At 46.3% G+C, this 14,481-nt stretch overlaps 1 protein-coding gene across 11 annotated transcripts in view; it reads right to left on the bottom strand.

Moving 5' to 3' along the window:
- Positions 1–14,481, bottom strand: part of Rap1gap2 (RAP1 GTPase activating protein 2) — a 212,232-nt gene that overhangs the window by 30,429 nt on the left and 167,322 nt on the right. For all 11 annotated transcript variants that reach the window (XR_015738815.1, XM_087910327.1, XM_087910326.1 and 8 more), the window contains 5 exons: positions 11,753–11,831; positions 10,967–11,020; positions 8,378–8,461; positions 2,171–2,271; positions 350–479 (listed from right to left, as the gene is read on the bottom strand). Coding sequence is in view for 10 of the 11 variants with exons in the window: in XM_087910327.1 (XP_087766453.1) it covers positions 350–479; positions 2,171–2,271; positions 8,378–8,461; positions 10,967–11,020; positions 11,753–11,831 (448 nt within the window). In the remaining variant the exon portion in view is untranslated. The remainder of the gene's footprint in view (positions 1–349; positions 480–2,170; positions 2,272–8,377; positions 8,462–10,966; positions 11,021–11,752; positions 11,832–14,481) is intronic.

The following is a 14,481-nucleotide window of genomic DNA, read 5'->3' as shown; positions in this document are numbered from 1 at the left end:
GCCACTCCACTTGTTCTGAAGCCACGAGGCCACCGACTGGCTGAGAGTCATGCGCTTTCAGCTTGCTCTCCAGGCTTCCGACATCCATTTGCAGAGCTGCCGAGCAGCCTTTGCCAGGCAGCACTGTTTGCTTTGCTCCCAGCTCAACCCTTCATTGACTTCCTGGTGCAAACGTCTACTTTCGGTGCTAGAGACAGAGTCCAGGGCCTCCTGCATGCTAGACAAGTACTCTTGCGCTGAGCTACACCGAGTCTAAAGGAAGTGTTTTAACAGGCCACCCCAGGCTGCAGTGTCCCATCTGTCAAGTGGAAGCGACCTGCAGCTTGGCCCTGTCTTCTGTCCTGGTTACCTGCTGAGTATCACCGTCGGTGAAGGGTAGCTTGGTAGAGACATGGAACATGATCTCCCGGTCCCGGAAAGTGGTGTATACTGATTCCACCCCTGTCTGTCCATGGGTCACATCCAGGCCGCCTCGGAAACTGGCACCAAAAAAAAGGCAGAAGCAGAATGAGGAGTGAGGTGAAGCTGCGTCATGGTGCCCCTGAGGACGGGTAGCAAACAAGTAGGCGAGAAGACATGAAGAGCTGAGGGCCAATGAGGGTAGAAGGGAGGAAGGTGTGGAGATTGGCTCTTCTGAGCAGCCTAGCAAGTGTCCTACCATCAACCACTTATATGAGAGACAGAGGCAAACCTGGTGGCTGGGACCTGGTGGTCACATGTTAGCAACCCTAGCACATTGAAGGTCAAAGCAGGAGTCTGAGGCCAGCCTGGACTATGGAGTGAGATTTTGTCTTACGACACAACCAAATCAACTAATTTAAGCGAAGCCTCTACTTTAAGCCTTGATTATGTACCCTCCACATGGCTGTTCAAGTGAGAAGGCCATCTTCCACTCATAACCCCATACAGATGCCTGACCTAGTTCCCCAAGGCTGGGCATGAGCCTTCGCTCTGTTTAGGCCACTGGTCAGGAGCCAGTATGGTCAGTCACTCTACTGGATGTGGGTGAATTCATGGGAGATGTGGGGCCTGACAAGAGGGACAGTTGATGAGCTTTAAACAGTCGGCTTCTATAGAGACAAACACACGGTGGTCCCTGCACCTTTGTATCATCCCAGGAAGGCAACACTGGGAAAGAACTGATGGCCTTCTAGGAGCCAGCTCTTCTCCCTTCACAGAAACGTGGCTGCCAGCCTGGGACCACGGTCTTCAGCAACCAGAAGGAAAAAACAAAAAAGCAGATATACCTCAGGCCCTTTCAGGTTCCAAACCTGCTCTGTCTGCATTGTCTGTTTAAATCCCCTGTGACCTTGTGGGGTGTTACTACGTTCACGTTTATCTCCCTCTTTTACAGGTAAGGAACCGGACTGTTAGTCACTGGTCCAACCTCTTAGGGCTTGTGAGCATTGGAGGCAGAAGTCTAACTCTGGGGTGACTGACTCCAGACTCCAGGCCATAGTAGTGACTGCAAAGTGAGGAGAAGATGGAGCAAGAGGGTGGGGGAGGAGAGGGAAGCAGAGGAAGAAAGCAATTATCAAATGCCTAGGACAACCGGACTAAGTGCTTTTCACAGGATGTCAGGTGCTTGTTTTGGCCCCGGGACTAAATCATCGGACTCTCAGCCATATTCCAGTCACTCAGTTGGACAGGTCTGAAATATTCCCAAATGTCACCTTCTCTAAGGAAAATCAAGGGCCGGGGCGTTCCAAACAACAGTCTCAATATTCCAGCTTTCTGTCCATTTAAGGGACTGTACACTGCTGCATGGATTTCTGCCAAGAGGGTTATTATGTTCGCGTGAAGTCTTAATTATCTGTTCTTCGCATGTTGTCCAAATTGGGTCATTTCCTTACAAACAGCACAGGGTTCTCTTTCTCCTGCCAGGTAAGTGGTAGGGAAGGTGGATTCCTCTCACTGTCGGTTGGAGCCAAATGTAATTAGGAAGGCAAACCTCAGCAGGAGCGATCTCATCATGCAGCCGAGGCCACTGCCTTTCAGCCAACCTGCCACTCTGGATTATCCTAGGACCACTGAGTCTTCAGGAATGCAGGTACATGAGCAAAGTGTCGGAAGCTAGAAAAGCCCCACGCTCCCTCAGGACAGAACTGTCTGCCCTGGCCCTCACCACGGGCCCCACCCATGAATGAAGTCAGCCTCTGACAAAACTCACCCTTTGAAGTCCTGCAATGTGATGGTGTCCCCCAGGAGATTCAAAAACTCCTTAAAAGCTGGGCTCTCCTCATTGTTCCCAAATAGTTCTTCCTCCAGGGTCTGGAAGAAACACAGGGGTCAGGGAAAGAATGGGGAGAAACCACTGGGTGTGAAGCAAAAGGGTTTCCAAACTCGGGGTTCCTTTCTCCTCTTCCTGTTGTCCATTTGCCATGGCTGCCCTCAGAGACAAGTTAATGGAGGAACACTGCGGAGCTGGGTGCTGGCCCTGGGTAAGGAGGTCTTGGAATCCAGCAGAGCTCAGAGCAAAGAGCCCTCAGACTCGACACCAAAGCCATGACTCACAGTGTAGGACTGGTCACCGGCTTCCAAAGTAGCTCTAGATAGAACTCTAAAGAAGGGCTCAGCGTGGGGGCACACTCCTTTAATCCTTGCACTCAGAAGGCAGAGGTGGACAAAAGTCTGTGAATTCGAGGACAATGTGTCTACAGAGGATGTGTCTACAGAGCAAATTCTAGGTTAGTTGGGCTACACAGTGAGAACCTGTCTCATAACGAAAACTCTACAGTAATTAAAAAAAAAAAAGACCCTACTTCATAATCACTAGGATGGGTCTGCTGACGAGTGACAAGAACAAGTGTGGGAGAGGTTATGGAGATCTCTGAACACTTGCACACTGTTGACAGGAATGTGAACAGGGCAGAGACTCTGGCAACAGCCTGTCAGCCTCAGAAGGCTAACTGCCGAGCAATTCCACCCCTAGGTATACACCCAAGAGACAACAAAATACAAGGACAAACACGCACACACACAAAAAAACACTTGAACATGAATGTCAACAGCAGTACTGTACATAACCCACAGTGGGAACACCCAGATTATGTGTCAAGCAACCGATAGATTGTTTTTATCTGGTATAGCCATTCAGTGCCGATAGATTGTTTTTATCTGGTATAGCCACTCAGTGGAACATTACTTGACCTAAATAAGGAACAGATAGACCACGTTACAACATAGATGAACCCTGAAAACATTTAGCTACGTGAAAGAAACCAATCAAAAATGTCACATCAGACTACTTTGAGACAGATTCTCACTATGCAGCCGAGGCTGGTCTTGAATTGGATCTCTCCCAGGAGCTAATGGGACAGAGGAGTGACTTCCATAGATGCAGGTTTTATTTGGGGAGTGATGAGCATATTTTGGAACAAGATCCTTATTGTTGTGCCACTGCGATCACACCTCAAGCCACCTGTGGAGCCGTAATTCTTACTATTGCGAAGTGCACAGTGTGGGAATTATAGATTAGTAAAGCTGGAATAAAAACTTAACAGTAAGAAAAATTAGAAAACAGCCAAGTCATAGACATTTCACCTAAGTGGACACACAGATAGCGAGTAAGCACACACACACAAAAAAATGATGTTTTAAAAAATGAGGTTCAGCTTCACTAGCCGGAAGGGAAACGCAAACGAGAACACAATGAGGAACGCCACGCATGTGTCAGAAGGGCTAAGTTAAAGGTCAGCAGCACCGAATCCAGCTCAGACGCAGGAAAGCTGGGTCACTCACATTGATGGGGAAACAATCGCTTCGGAAAATGGTCTGGCGGTTACACGTGCAATTCACCATATGACCGGCAATTAGTCTGCTAGGTGGTATCCCAGAGAAATGAAAACATAGGTTCTTAACCCCAAATCCTACACAAAAGTGTGCACAGTAGTTCCGCTCATGAGTCTCCAAAGCTGGAAACGACCCTGATGCCTGAGAGAGTGAATGGCTAAGCACACGCAGCCAGACCAAGGAATACTACTCAGCAATAAAAACAGAGCCTAAGCCAGGTCACATGATGGCACAAGCCATGGGGACACACACCTGTAATCCCAGCACTCAGGGAGGTACCAAGTTCAAGACCAGCCTGGGCTACACAGTGAGAATCTCTCTCAAAACAATGAAAGGAAAGAGGGAAAGGAGGAGGGAAACAGAAAAAGGGGGAGGAAGAAGGAACAGAGGGGGGGGGGAAACAAGAAGAGAAGAAACTAACCAACAGCACACTGGAGACGTTGGACAATCTGCTGAGCAGAGAGCAGCCCTGAAGGTTTTACTAAAATGTTAGTAACTCATAAAGATATGATATGCCGTAGCAGGGTGGTGCTATTCGCAGTGTGAAACTAAGATGGGAAAGCAGATAAACGGTTGCCAATATGTGGAACTAGAAGGAAGGGCAGAGGCAGTGGGAGAGAGGTGGGGCTATAAAAGGAAAATGTAGGGAACCAAATGGTGAGAATCTGCTTCATGACTCTGGAACCTACACATGGATTAAACAACACGGAACAACGCACATGCATGCCACATACAAACAAACCCATGTGAGGGACCTGGAAGGCTCAGCAGGTAGCAGCACTTGCTGTAATCCCTGACAATCTGAGTTCAGTTCCTAGATCCACACAGTATAAAAACTGACTCCTGAAAGCTATCCTCTGATCTCTGAATGCATGTAGTCAGACAGACAGACAGACAGACAGACAGATAGGTGTTTTTAAGTCCATGTGAATTGGGGAAACTGGAGTAATATTTCCATTATGTCAGCAATCCTGGTTGTGACACAGCACTGTAGTTTGAGACCTGGACCTTTAGGGAAACTGGGTAAAAGCATCAGACCTTTCTCTGTTATTTCCTCCTATGCCAAACTAAAAAAGTTAATAACTACTAAAGAAAGCAAAACTGAAAGTAAGAGTAAGCTCTCTAAGTAGTGGCAGACTTAAATCACTGACAAGTCCTACCTAATCCATGTGCTCTGCCCACGGAGGCAGGATCCACAAACACCTGCGGCTACACATAAGACATTCCAATTCGCCAGTCGATTCAAAGCCAAAGTCTCCACCAGACAGCTCCCTAGCTCCCCCCTCTCCCATGCCGGCTAGGGGTGGAACTCAGGGCTTTCCTCACAGCCCACTAACGCTCTACTACTGGGCTTGACACCCCCAGCCTGCTTTACAATAAATAAGATCAGACCTCAGGTTCCAAGCTTTCACAAGGCGACACAATCTAACTCATCTCAACAACTTCATTTTGCTTTTTAATAGTATTTCTCGGTAATCTCAGCAAGCAGAAGGTTGTGACAGAAGAAAAATGAGTTCCAAGCCCGCCTGGGCTACACAACAAGTTCAATATCAGCCTGAACTACAGTCTCAAAAGCAAAACAAAATAAATCAAATACACATTTGCACACATACTCATGCACTCTCTGGCACGCATGAACACACACAAACAGACACACACAAAACTGCCTTCACTTCATAGCAAGAGACAGTGACAATGGCTTTCCAGTTAGAGAGGTGTTCTCTAATTTCCTTTCAAAATAAAAGCCCCTAGGGGTTGGGGGTATGGTAAAACACTTGCTTAGCATATGTAAGGCCCTGGGCTTGATCCCCAGCACCACAAAAATAAAGAAAGAAAGAAATGGATACACTTAAGTTTTAAAACATTTTTATGGAAATAGCGTAGCAGAACAAACACTGTGATGCAGAATTTGAGGGAGGCCTACTAGCAGGTGAACACTGCTGTTCAACAGGAGGCAGCTAACGCTTGCCTAGGTGGTCAAGACTGGCCCACTTCCTGTTTTCATAAATAAAGTTTTATTGGAACACCGCTAGCCCAACTCATTTACATATGTGTCTGAGGCTGCTTTTACATGCAGAGTAGAATGGATGTGGCAGTCCCCAGGGCTCAGAAGTCTAAAGAGTCTACTACCCTCCAGTTTACAGAGTGTGCTAACCCTGATCTTCAGCAAGCCAAGAAGATCTTGTCACTACAGGCAGTGTGGGAAGGTAGCTGCTTCCAGGAAAGCTACATCTCCAATAGGAAACAATCTAGTGTGCCTTCTGGGGCTGGCACTGCTCTCCCGGGATTCACGCTCAGCATGGCTATCATCATTGCCTTTGTTTTTGTACAGCCCTTAAGCTTGACCATACGCTCAGAGAGGAGGCCTTAGTCATCACTTTCACCCACAGTGCTCAGCACAGAACATGACAAACAGGACAGTTAGGTGAGGCTTATTTTTATCCAAAGACCAGTTTAGAGCATTTATGCAACAAATGTTCGTATTAAATGTCCCCCAGCTGTAGGTTTGCAAAGCAACAATCTGCCTGGCTTTTTTTTTTTAAAGTATTTTATCTTCCTAGCTTCTCCCCTGCAGCAGCAGCAGCACTGGGTACATAAATAAAACACGGCTCCTTCCCTCTCAGAGGTAGATAGTTAATATTCAATAATTACAACTTTGCTGGAACACTGAATTATAATCACCTTGTAAAGGATGTTTTGGTAAATTTCACAAGCAAAGAGTTTTAATTACAGGGGTGATAGTAGCCAAGATACATGAAATAAAGGCGTCAATATGTGAAAGTCATTACAGTGGCAACCTGGATCCTCTCCCTTGAATTATGAGATGCATCCATGCTGGACTTTGTAACTCTTCACCCAGTTAGTGCTTTGAAGCAGACCTGTGTCTTTTGTGGTCTAATATCTTCAGACAAAGAAGTCATTTAACCAACAAGGAAATCAACTAACCAAGAAAGAGATGGCCATGAAAAAAAAAAAAAAACAACACAGAACATCCATGACCTGCAATTAGCAGAACCAAATTTCCCATTCATTCATTAATCACATACCAATTGACTCTTACACACATATAAATTCATAAAGTATGTTTGTATGCATGTGTGTGTGCCTGTGTGTGTCTCCATCACCATGCTGGGTACTGGATCCAAAAGAGAAATGAGCTTGGAATCTCCTCACAGAACCTGGATGAGGAGACACCAGTGCCTTTGGCTAACCATCCTGCTCGGGACGTTAGCAATGTTCATTGTAGGAAACAGGTTTAACAACCGGCTTTCCCAGCAAGGGAACAGAAGTTTTGCTCTTTCTAATTTCCATGGTGTAAATATTTCCAACAAGGCTGATTTCAACCTACCAACATGACATCACTGGGCTCCAACACCCCAATGAATGAGGAGAAAAAGGTGGGAGAAGAGTAGCCTAGGCTAACCCACTCCCTCTCTCTTGCTTGTGTTTTTCTGTGGTTCATAGATATTTACACATCTATGTCTATGAACACACTATTTACAACAGCCAGGAAATGAAACCAGTCTAGATGTCTATCAAAAGATGAACAGGCAAATACCGCACAATGGGATTTTATGTCTCCATGAAGAAAACTGAAATTTTGACATTTTTCAGGAAAATGGATACAACTGAAAACCATTGTGTTAAGTAAAATAAGTCAGACTCAGAAAGACAAATGTTGTATATGTGGTTCCTGAACTGCCAGACATGGTGGTGCACACCTTTAATCCCAGCAGAAAGGAAAGAGAGTCAAGCAGATCTCTGAACTGAAGGCCAGCCTGGTCTATATACTGTATATACTATTTACTAGCCAAGGCTGCCTAGTAAAACCATGTCTCAAAACTCAAAAAAAAAAATCAAACAAAAAATGTATGTGTATGTGTGTACTCACTTGTGTGTGTGGTGTGTGTGTGTTTGTGGTCATGAAAGATGAAGAGATTCCAATGGAGACAGGAAACAGTGAGTAGTGGAGAATGTGTAACAAGAAAGCTGACTGGAAGGTGAAAGGGAACCAGCTGAATTCCAGGAGGAAGGCAGTAGGGGACAGAAACAAAGGAGAACAAGGTATAATGACACAGAGATGAAGATGCCAAGATTAGCTTAGTATGCTAGGCTAAAATAAAAAATACATGACATGTTCTGATTGAAAAATGAAAGAAGGGGCTAGAGAGATGACTCAGTGATTAAGAGCACTGGCTGTTCCTGCAAGGACCTGGATTTAGTTCCTCACAGCCACATTGAAAGGTTCACATCTGATTCCAGTTCCTGGGAATCCAACTCCCTCTTCTGGACCCCACGGGCTCCTGTATTCACATGTGTACATACCCACACAACACACACACACACATATGCACATAATTTAAAAATAAAGCATATCTTTAAAAGGACAAAAAGAGCCTAACTCAGGACCCCTGCTCTTGGGGGGAAGAAATAATGAAAAGTCATAAACAAGAGGTTATGGTGACCAACATGAACCATGGTGTTTACTATCATAAATGAGAGGTTACAGTGACCAACCAATGTGAACCATGGTGCTTACCATAAACAAGAAGCTATGGTGACCAGCATGAACTATGATGCTTACCTGCCTGGCTTTCTGATAAATGACCCCAAATTTGAAAGTGTTGTTGACATCATGCTCATCATAGGACACAATCATCTGAGAGGCCTAAAAAATGTGGAAAAGAAAAAAATCAAGATTGACATCAACAGGAGGCAAGGGAAAGTTAAGTCCACTTTGTCAGAGAGTGGGCCCAGAGAAGAGACAGCTACACATGCAGAGGAGGAGAAGCAAAGAACTGGCCCATGCCAGGAAGCTGCTCTAAGGCCCACTCTAGCTCCCAGAACCTGGGCTTTGCCAGGGGTAACCAAACATCCCATTCTGATCCCATCCAGATGTGCCAGCCACAGCTGGAACATAAGGATGGCTCTGTTCTAGTTCATATTCTTTTCAGAAATGTAAGTTTGAGTCATTGCTCCTGCCCAGATGTCAACCCATAAGGTGGACGCACTCTAGGAAGATGTACAAAGGTAAAGAAAAAGAAAAAGCCTGGCTCTAGTTAGGCTTTCATTTTGCCTCAGAAAATTGGGATGTGAATTACTTAGTTAAGAAATACTTAAGTCTGATTCTGAGTCCAGTGCTTTGAACCACGCAGTGTTTAGTGACCAGTCAGCCTCGCTATGCACCAGCTCCCTCCACGATCAAAGGCAGATGTGGAATTCCACAGACTCAGCAAGACAATACAGTGGTGAGCACAGAGCAGCTGCCGCTGCCATCACCACCTATGGAACCCTCCGGAAACATCAGAACTGAACCAGCTTATGAGAAAGAGAAGATTACCTGAGGGCTACTGGGAAGCCTCTATGACACAAAGGAGGGATTGGCCATGTGCTGTGCTAGAGGAAGAACCCAGCGTGGCTGGGCTGAGATATGTGGTCAATGACAGGCTGCCAGTGCACTTTGCCTCTGCGAAGGCCTCGGCTGTCTGAGGAAAGGGGCGCTCCCCAGCTCTCCCAGTGAGAGCCCTGCTAGCCACCCCGTAAGTTGCCCTCCATGGCTGCCTCGGTGAGTTAAAGGGGAGAACGGGTACCCAGCAGGGGAAAGGCTGGTCACAGAGACCTTCCAGGGAACATGTAACTCTACACATGTGAAAACACACACACATCTCATCCAGATCCGTGTCCAGACCTCCGGACCTCAGTCAGGCCTCAGACAGAAGGCATGAAGTACACCTGTTCTTTCATTCCCACCAGGCCCTTCGGGCTTCCCAAGACAAACCTGTGAATGAGCATCCTGCAGCCTCTTGATGGATAGGGCTGTGACAAGAACTGCCAAACCCATTCAGCTAGGCCTTACACACACACACACACACACACTATTCTGTCTGTGTGTATGTCTGCAGGCCAGAAGAGGGCACCAGACCTCATTACAGGTGGTTGTGAGCCACCATGTGGTTACCAGGAATTGAACGCAGGACCTTTGGAAGAGCAGGCAATGCTCTTAACCTCTGAGCCATCTCTCCAGCCCACAGCTAGGCCTTTTTGATGGGATTTTACTGGTTATTAAACCTCACAGATTCAGCTTTGTTTACAAAGGTAGGTCAGTCTGAAGGATGCAAAAACGTTCTCTGGAGTGCAGCATATTGCTGGTGTCTACAGACAATAAAACAACTCCAAAGAGCTATCCGAGAGAAGGGCTCTGTGCAGCTGAGGACTACGCCACCAGCTCAGCCCCACAGACACATATACGCTTCTAACGCTGTGCCCTTAGCCATTTAGGACATTCGAGGGTGTACCGAATGTTGAAGCAGGGTAAAGGTCTTGCTTCCCTGCCAGAAATTTCATCTCCTGGTTCCTGGTTGTCAGAGCTGAGACTTGTGGTATGGACAGAACTCGCCACGCAAGCTTCAGCTGCAGCGGCATTGGCCACAGCAGAAGCCATAGAGGAAGTGCATCTCTGCTTCCATTTCCTCCCCAGCCTCTGCTGGCTTATGAAGCAGCAGTCAGTACACGGGGTCTCTTCCTATGGGCAATTTCAAGCAATTCTCCACTGTGGGTGATTTAAGCACTGTCATGCTGTAATTGCTGTTGACTGCATTTGTTGGTTTGTTTTGTTATTACTGCTTCTCCCTCCCTATACTAGAACTGGGGTCAAGATCAGGCCAGTCGTAAGAGAGTCAATATCAGAGAATTGCCAGTTTATTAACTAAGGCCAGCAAGGCTTAGAGGACCTCAGAGCTGCAGTAACATGGACAACGGGGAGTCAAAGTTTGGCCTCTTATTTCCTAGTGCATTTCTGAGTTCTTTACCCCATACCTCCATGATGTCAGGGTGGATCTGACTGGCTGGTGTAAACACAATCTGCCCAACCCCAACCCTGGTCTCAGAGAAGTACAGCTGGGGAGAGGTAGAAACACTTCCCCATCAACCTTCATAGCAGGCCAAGGACCTGCTCAGCTGGGTTGGAAGCCCAGGTATGACTGGGGATGGTTCCCAGGGTACCAGTTTGTGAAGGGCTAAGTAAGAAAAGAGGAAGACATAGAGGATCACCATAGCGACCCCACATGGCCCCTCCAGGATGCAAGGAGCTCCCCCATGGAGCCCCACATGTACAGATCCAAACCAAGCTGCAGAGCCATGGACAACTAGTCCATGGGGACACACGGGTCCTCACCTTGGGGTACAGGACAGGATTGAATTTCAGCCCCACTGCATCATCACAGAAAGCCTGTGAAGGAAACACACGGGTCAAGAATCATGTCTATAATGTACATACGGGTCCTCTGCCCACAGACAGAAAGCATCATGGGAGGGCGAGGCACAGTGGGTCAAATTTTGCTGTTCACTAATGTGGACCCAGGACACTCTGGGGTCCTAGGGTTTTGTAATAAATTAAAGGGAAGCAAAAAATGACGTCTAGGCAACATTTCCATTCTGACTAGAAGACAATACCAAGAAGCCATCACTCCCCAACTCCCACAAAAGGCACAATTCTTCTGGCATTCCTACATTCAGAGTGAATATATTCTATGTATTCGGAGTGAGGGTCTCACTGTGCTGATTCCATTCCCAAGTACCCCCGTCTCTCATACAGTGAGTAATATGAGCCTCAACTGCCCCGTCTGCCCCTTCCTAGAGTCAGGGCTGGATCCGGATCACCCTCAGCCCAGCCCCCATCCCTCGGTGAAAGCACCCATGGCCACCACCGTCCTCCTCTGAAGCACTAGCCATGGTCAGGCCTGCCTTCCAACTTCTCCTGTCTCCTGAGTGGAGCAGCTTGAGATGCAAGCATGAGCTGGAGGGAGGGAGGAAGGCAGAGGCAGCTGCTAAGCCACCTCACTCCATCGAGGCAAAGAGCAAAATCGCCTCCCCGTTTCCAAAGGCAGAGCCTGCAACCCCACCCCAGAACCAGCCCTGGACTGACAGAAGAAGCCACCTTCCCTTAATTTTCATGTTTTACCTTGGCAATCTGAGGGACGCTGGGCAACTTGCTCAATCCTGCCAAGGGGATCCGCTCGTGCACTGTCTTCAGTTTGGACCTGGGTACAGATAAGGGCACGATGAGGGCACCCATGAAAGACAATCAGAGGATAAAGTGGCTGCGGTCACACCAGGCAGGGTCCTCTGTTCACATCCATCTCCCTGGAAACAGATCTGCCTTCCCGGCCAGCCTTAGGGATAGGGACACCACACTAAAGGTGAGAAAATGGATTCCTTCCTGTGTTCCCCAGGGGTGGTAGATACCTTAAGATCACCCCTGAAAAACTGGCTAATGCAATTAAGTCATTTCTTTCAAGGTCACTATTATTTTTTGGTTTGTAGATTCTGTTTGTTTTTTTGGTTTTTTTTTCTTTTTTGTTTGGTTTTTTTATTCTCCCAGATAACTGGGCCCAGCTTCTGGATATATTTACATTTTGATATGCAAATGAACCTTTATGAAAGATAATCTAATATTTGAAAATCTGGATTTACTCAAAATATAAGTGGGATGGAATCTGCTTGGGAAAGGGATTCAACATAAGACTCTAAATTTAGCCTGTTCCCTGATTCATTTAGCACATTATCAAAAGTGCTGAATTTCACGGAACACTTTCCGCGTCTGCTTAGATCATCATATGATTTTTTAATCCGTTAACCTCGTGGGTTGTTTCGTTCCATGGGTGAAACACCGAGTGTTTGTGATATATGATTTTTTTAATATTCTGCTGAATTTAATTGGCTGTTGTTTATTTAGATCATCACATCTATGCTCCAAAACAACGCTGGCCTCTTTTTTCCTTCATGTACCTCCCTTGCCAAGTTTCCATAACAAGGTATTATTCCAACCAAGCAAAATCACAGGCTATTTCCTGTCTTCTGAAATGATGTGTGTGATACATGGACTTTTTTCCCCTATTTTTTGGTTCACTAAAGGTTTGCTGTAGTGTATGTGTGACATCTCTGGGCCCACTATCCTTTAGAAGAGGCCCCCTCACAGTTCTTTAATGGTAAACATGTAAGTTTCCAATGAGTCAATTTCGATAATTTAAGTTTTTCTACCCAAGTACCCATGGCATGCATTGCTATAATTTTTTTTTTTATGATCTCGGGCTTCGTTATTAGTAGCTGCATCCTCCAGCATAGCAGTAACCGTGGCCAGTTCATAGGCCAGTTTTCTGCTTCATCCAGCAGTGCTGAGGCTAGACCCAGGCTCTCCCAACTCAGTCGCACCCCATCACCCACCCGCATCCTTCCCACATTCTGTTCCTAGCTGAGGCTTCCCTGCCATAGGTTTTTCACCTTGTCCATGTACGCTCCCACGTCGCATGCCTGTCCTCATCCTTCCTTCTCTTTCCTACCATCTTTTCCTGGCTTATCAACCTGCACGTTTACTCGTTTGGCCTTTCTTCTCTTTCACAGACACATCTGCAGCTCTGCATCTGTGTGTGAGCGCCACTTTAACCGCATCCCACACACTTCGATAGGTAGTGTTTTTATTGCCATCTTGTTCTAAATATTTTGTCAGCTCTTTTGTGGTTTCCTCTTCTGCCCACGAGTTATTTAAAGGGGCCTTGGGAAAATGCTTTCCAAATACAAGATTATTTTCCCCTCAAGTATTTTATTGTTGGTTGAGAAATTAATTGTCATATTCAGAAAGCATAATCTATAAGGCATTATTTTAAATTTCCTAATAATACACAGACCTTTCTCCTCTCCTTTTCGCAGTCCAGGATGCATTTCTTTTTCTTCTGTTGAGAGCAAGGATACAAGACTGAATCTGTCTACTGTACTGTTCAAATATTTTACAGGCCTCACAATTATCTTCTATTCTAGCCATTGTTTTCTGAGACTCTCCCACTAAACTGAGGGTTTTGTCTACTCCTCCCTAAAACTTTGTCAGTTCTTGCTTTGAGGCTTTTTGTTGCTGTTTTGTTTCCTTGCAGGAGACTGAATCTATGGTTTTGCACATGTTAGACAAGGGCTCTACCATGAAGCTGCATTCACAGTGCCAGTTCGTGCTTTCTAAACCCAAGACCACCTTACCAGTACACATCCATGACCGTTGCTCCTCAGTGATCTGTCCTCTTTACCTTTTTTCTAATATTTATTTTTACATGTGTGGATTGTTCTGTCTGTATGTCTGTGTGCCACATGCATGCCTAGGGCCCACAGAGTCCATAAGAGGGTGTCAGACCCCTCAAACTCAAGTAACAGATGGTTATGAGCTGCCATGTTGGTACTGGGAATCAAACCTGGGCCCTCTTAAGTGCTAAGCCATGTCTCCAGCCTCCAGTCCTCTTTACTACTAAGTAGGCTAAGGCCTATGTTGGAACCCATCAAATGGCATCTCTGTCTACTCTATCTTGAAGAAATTCAGAACAAAGCAACAAAGAAGAGTAAGTCAGCGAAGAGCTGAAATCATTCCTTTGTCACTGACAAAGACCGGGTGAGAACACACAGCTCCCTGTGACCATGAAACAAATCTAGACAAACTTCAGAAACTACCGACAGCTCAGGGACTGTGAGGCATGGGCAAGAACCCTCCTGTGGGGACCGCCCCACGGAATACTCCACGAGGAAGGGAGGGAAGGAACATAGCTAAACACCAAGTTCTTGCTCCAGAACACAGATACAAGGAACAGGGACGAGAACCAGGGGCGTTGTAGAGCAGTGTTCCATCCACACAGTGGAAAACATTGGGAAGACAAT

Source organism: Myodes glareolus, chromosome 9 (genome assembly GCF_982192425.1).
Source record: "Myodes glareolus chromosome 9, mMyoGla1.1, whole genome shotgun sequence".
Classification (NCBI taxonomy): domain Eukaryota; kingdom Metazoa; phylum Chordata; class Mammalia; order Rodentia; family Cricetidae; genus Myodes; species Myodes glareolus.
Note: the sequence above shows the minus strand (reverse complement) of the source record. Positions and strands in the feature narration are given on the sequence as shown.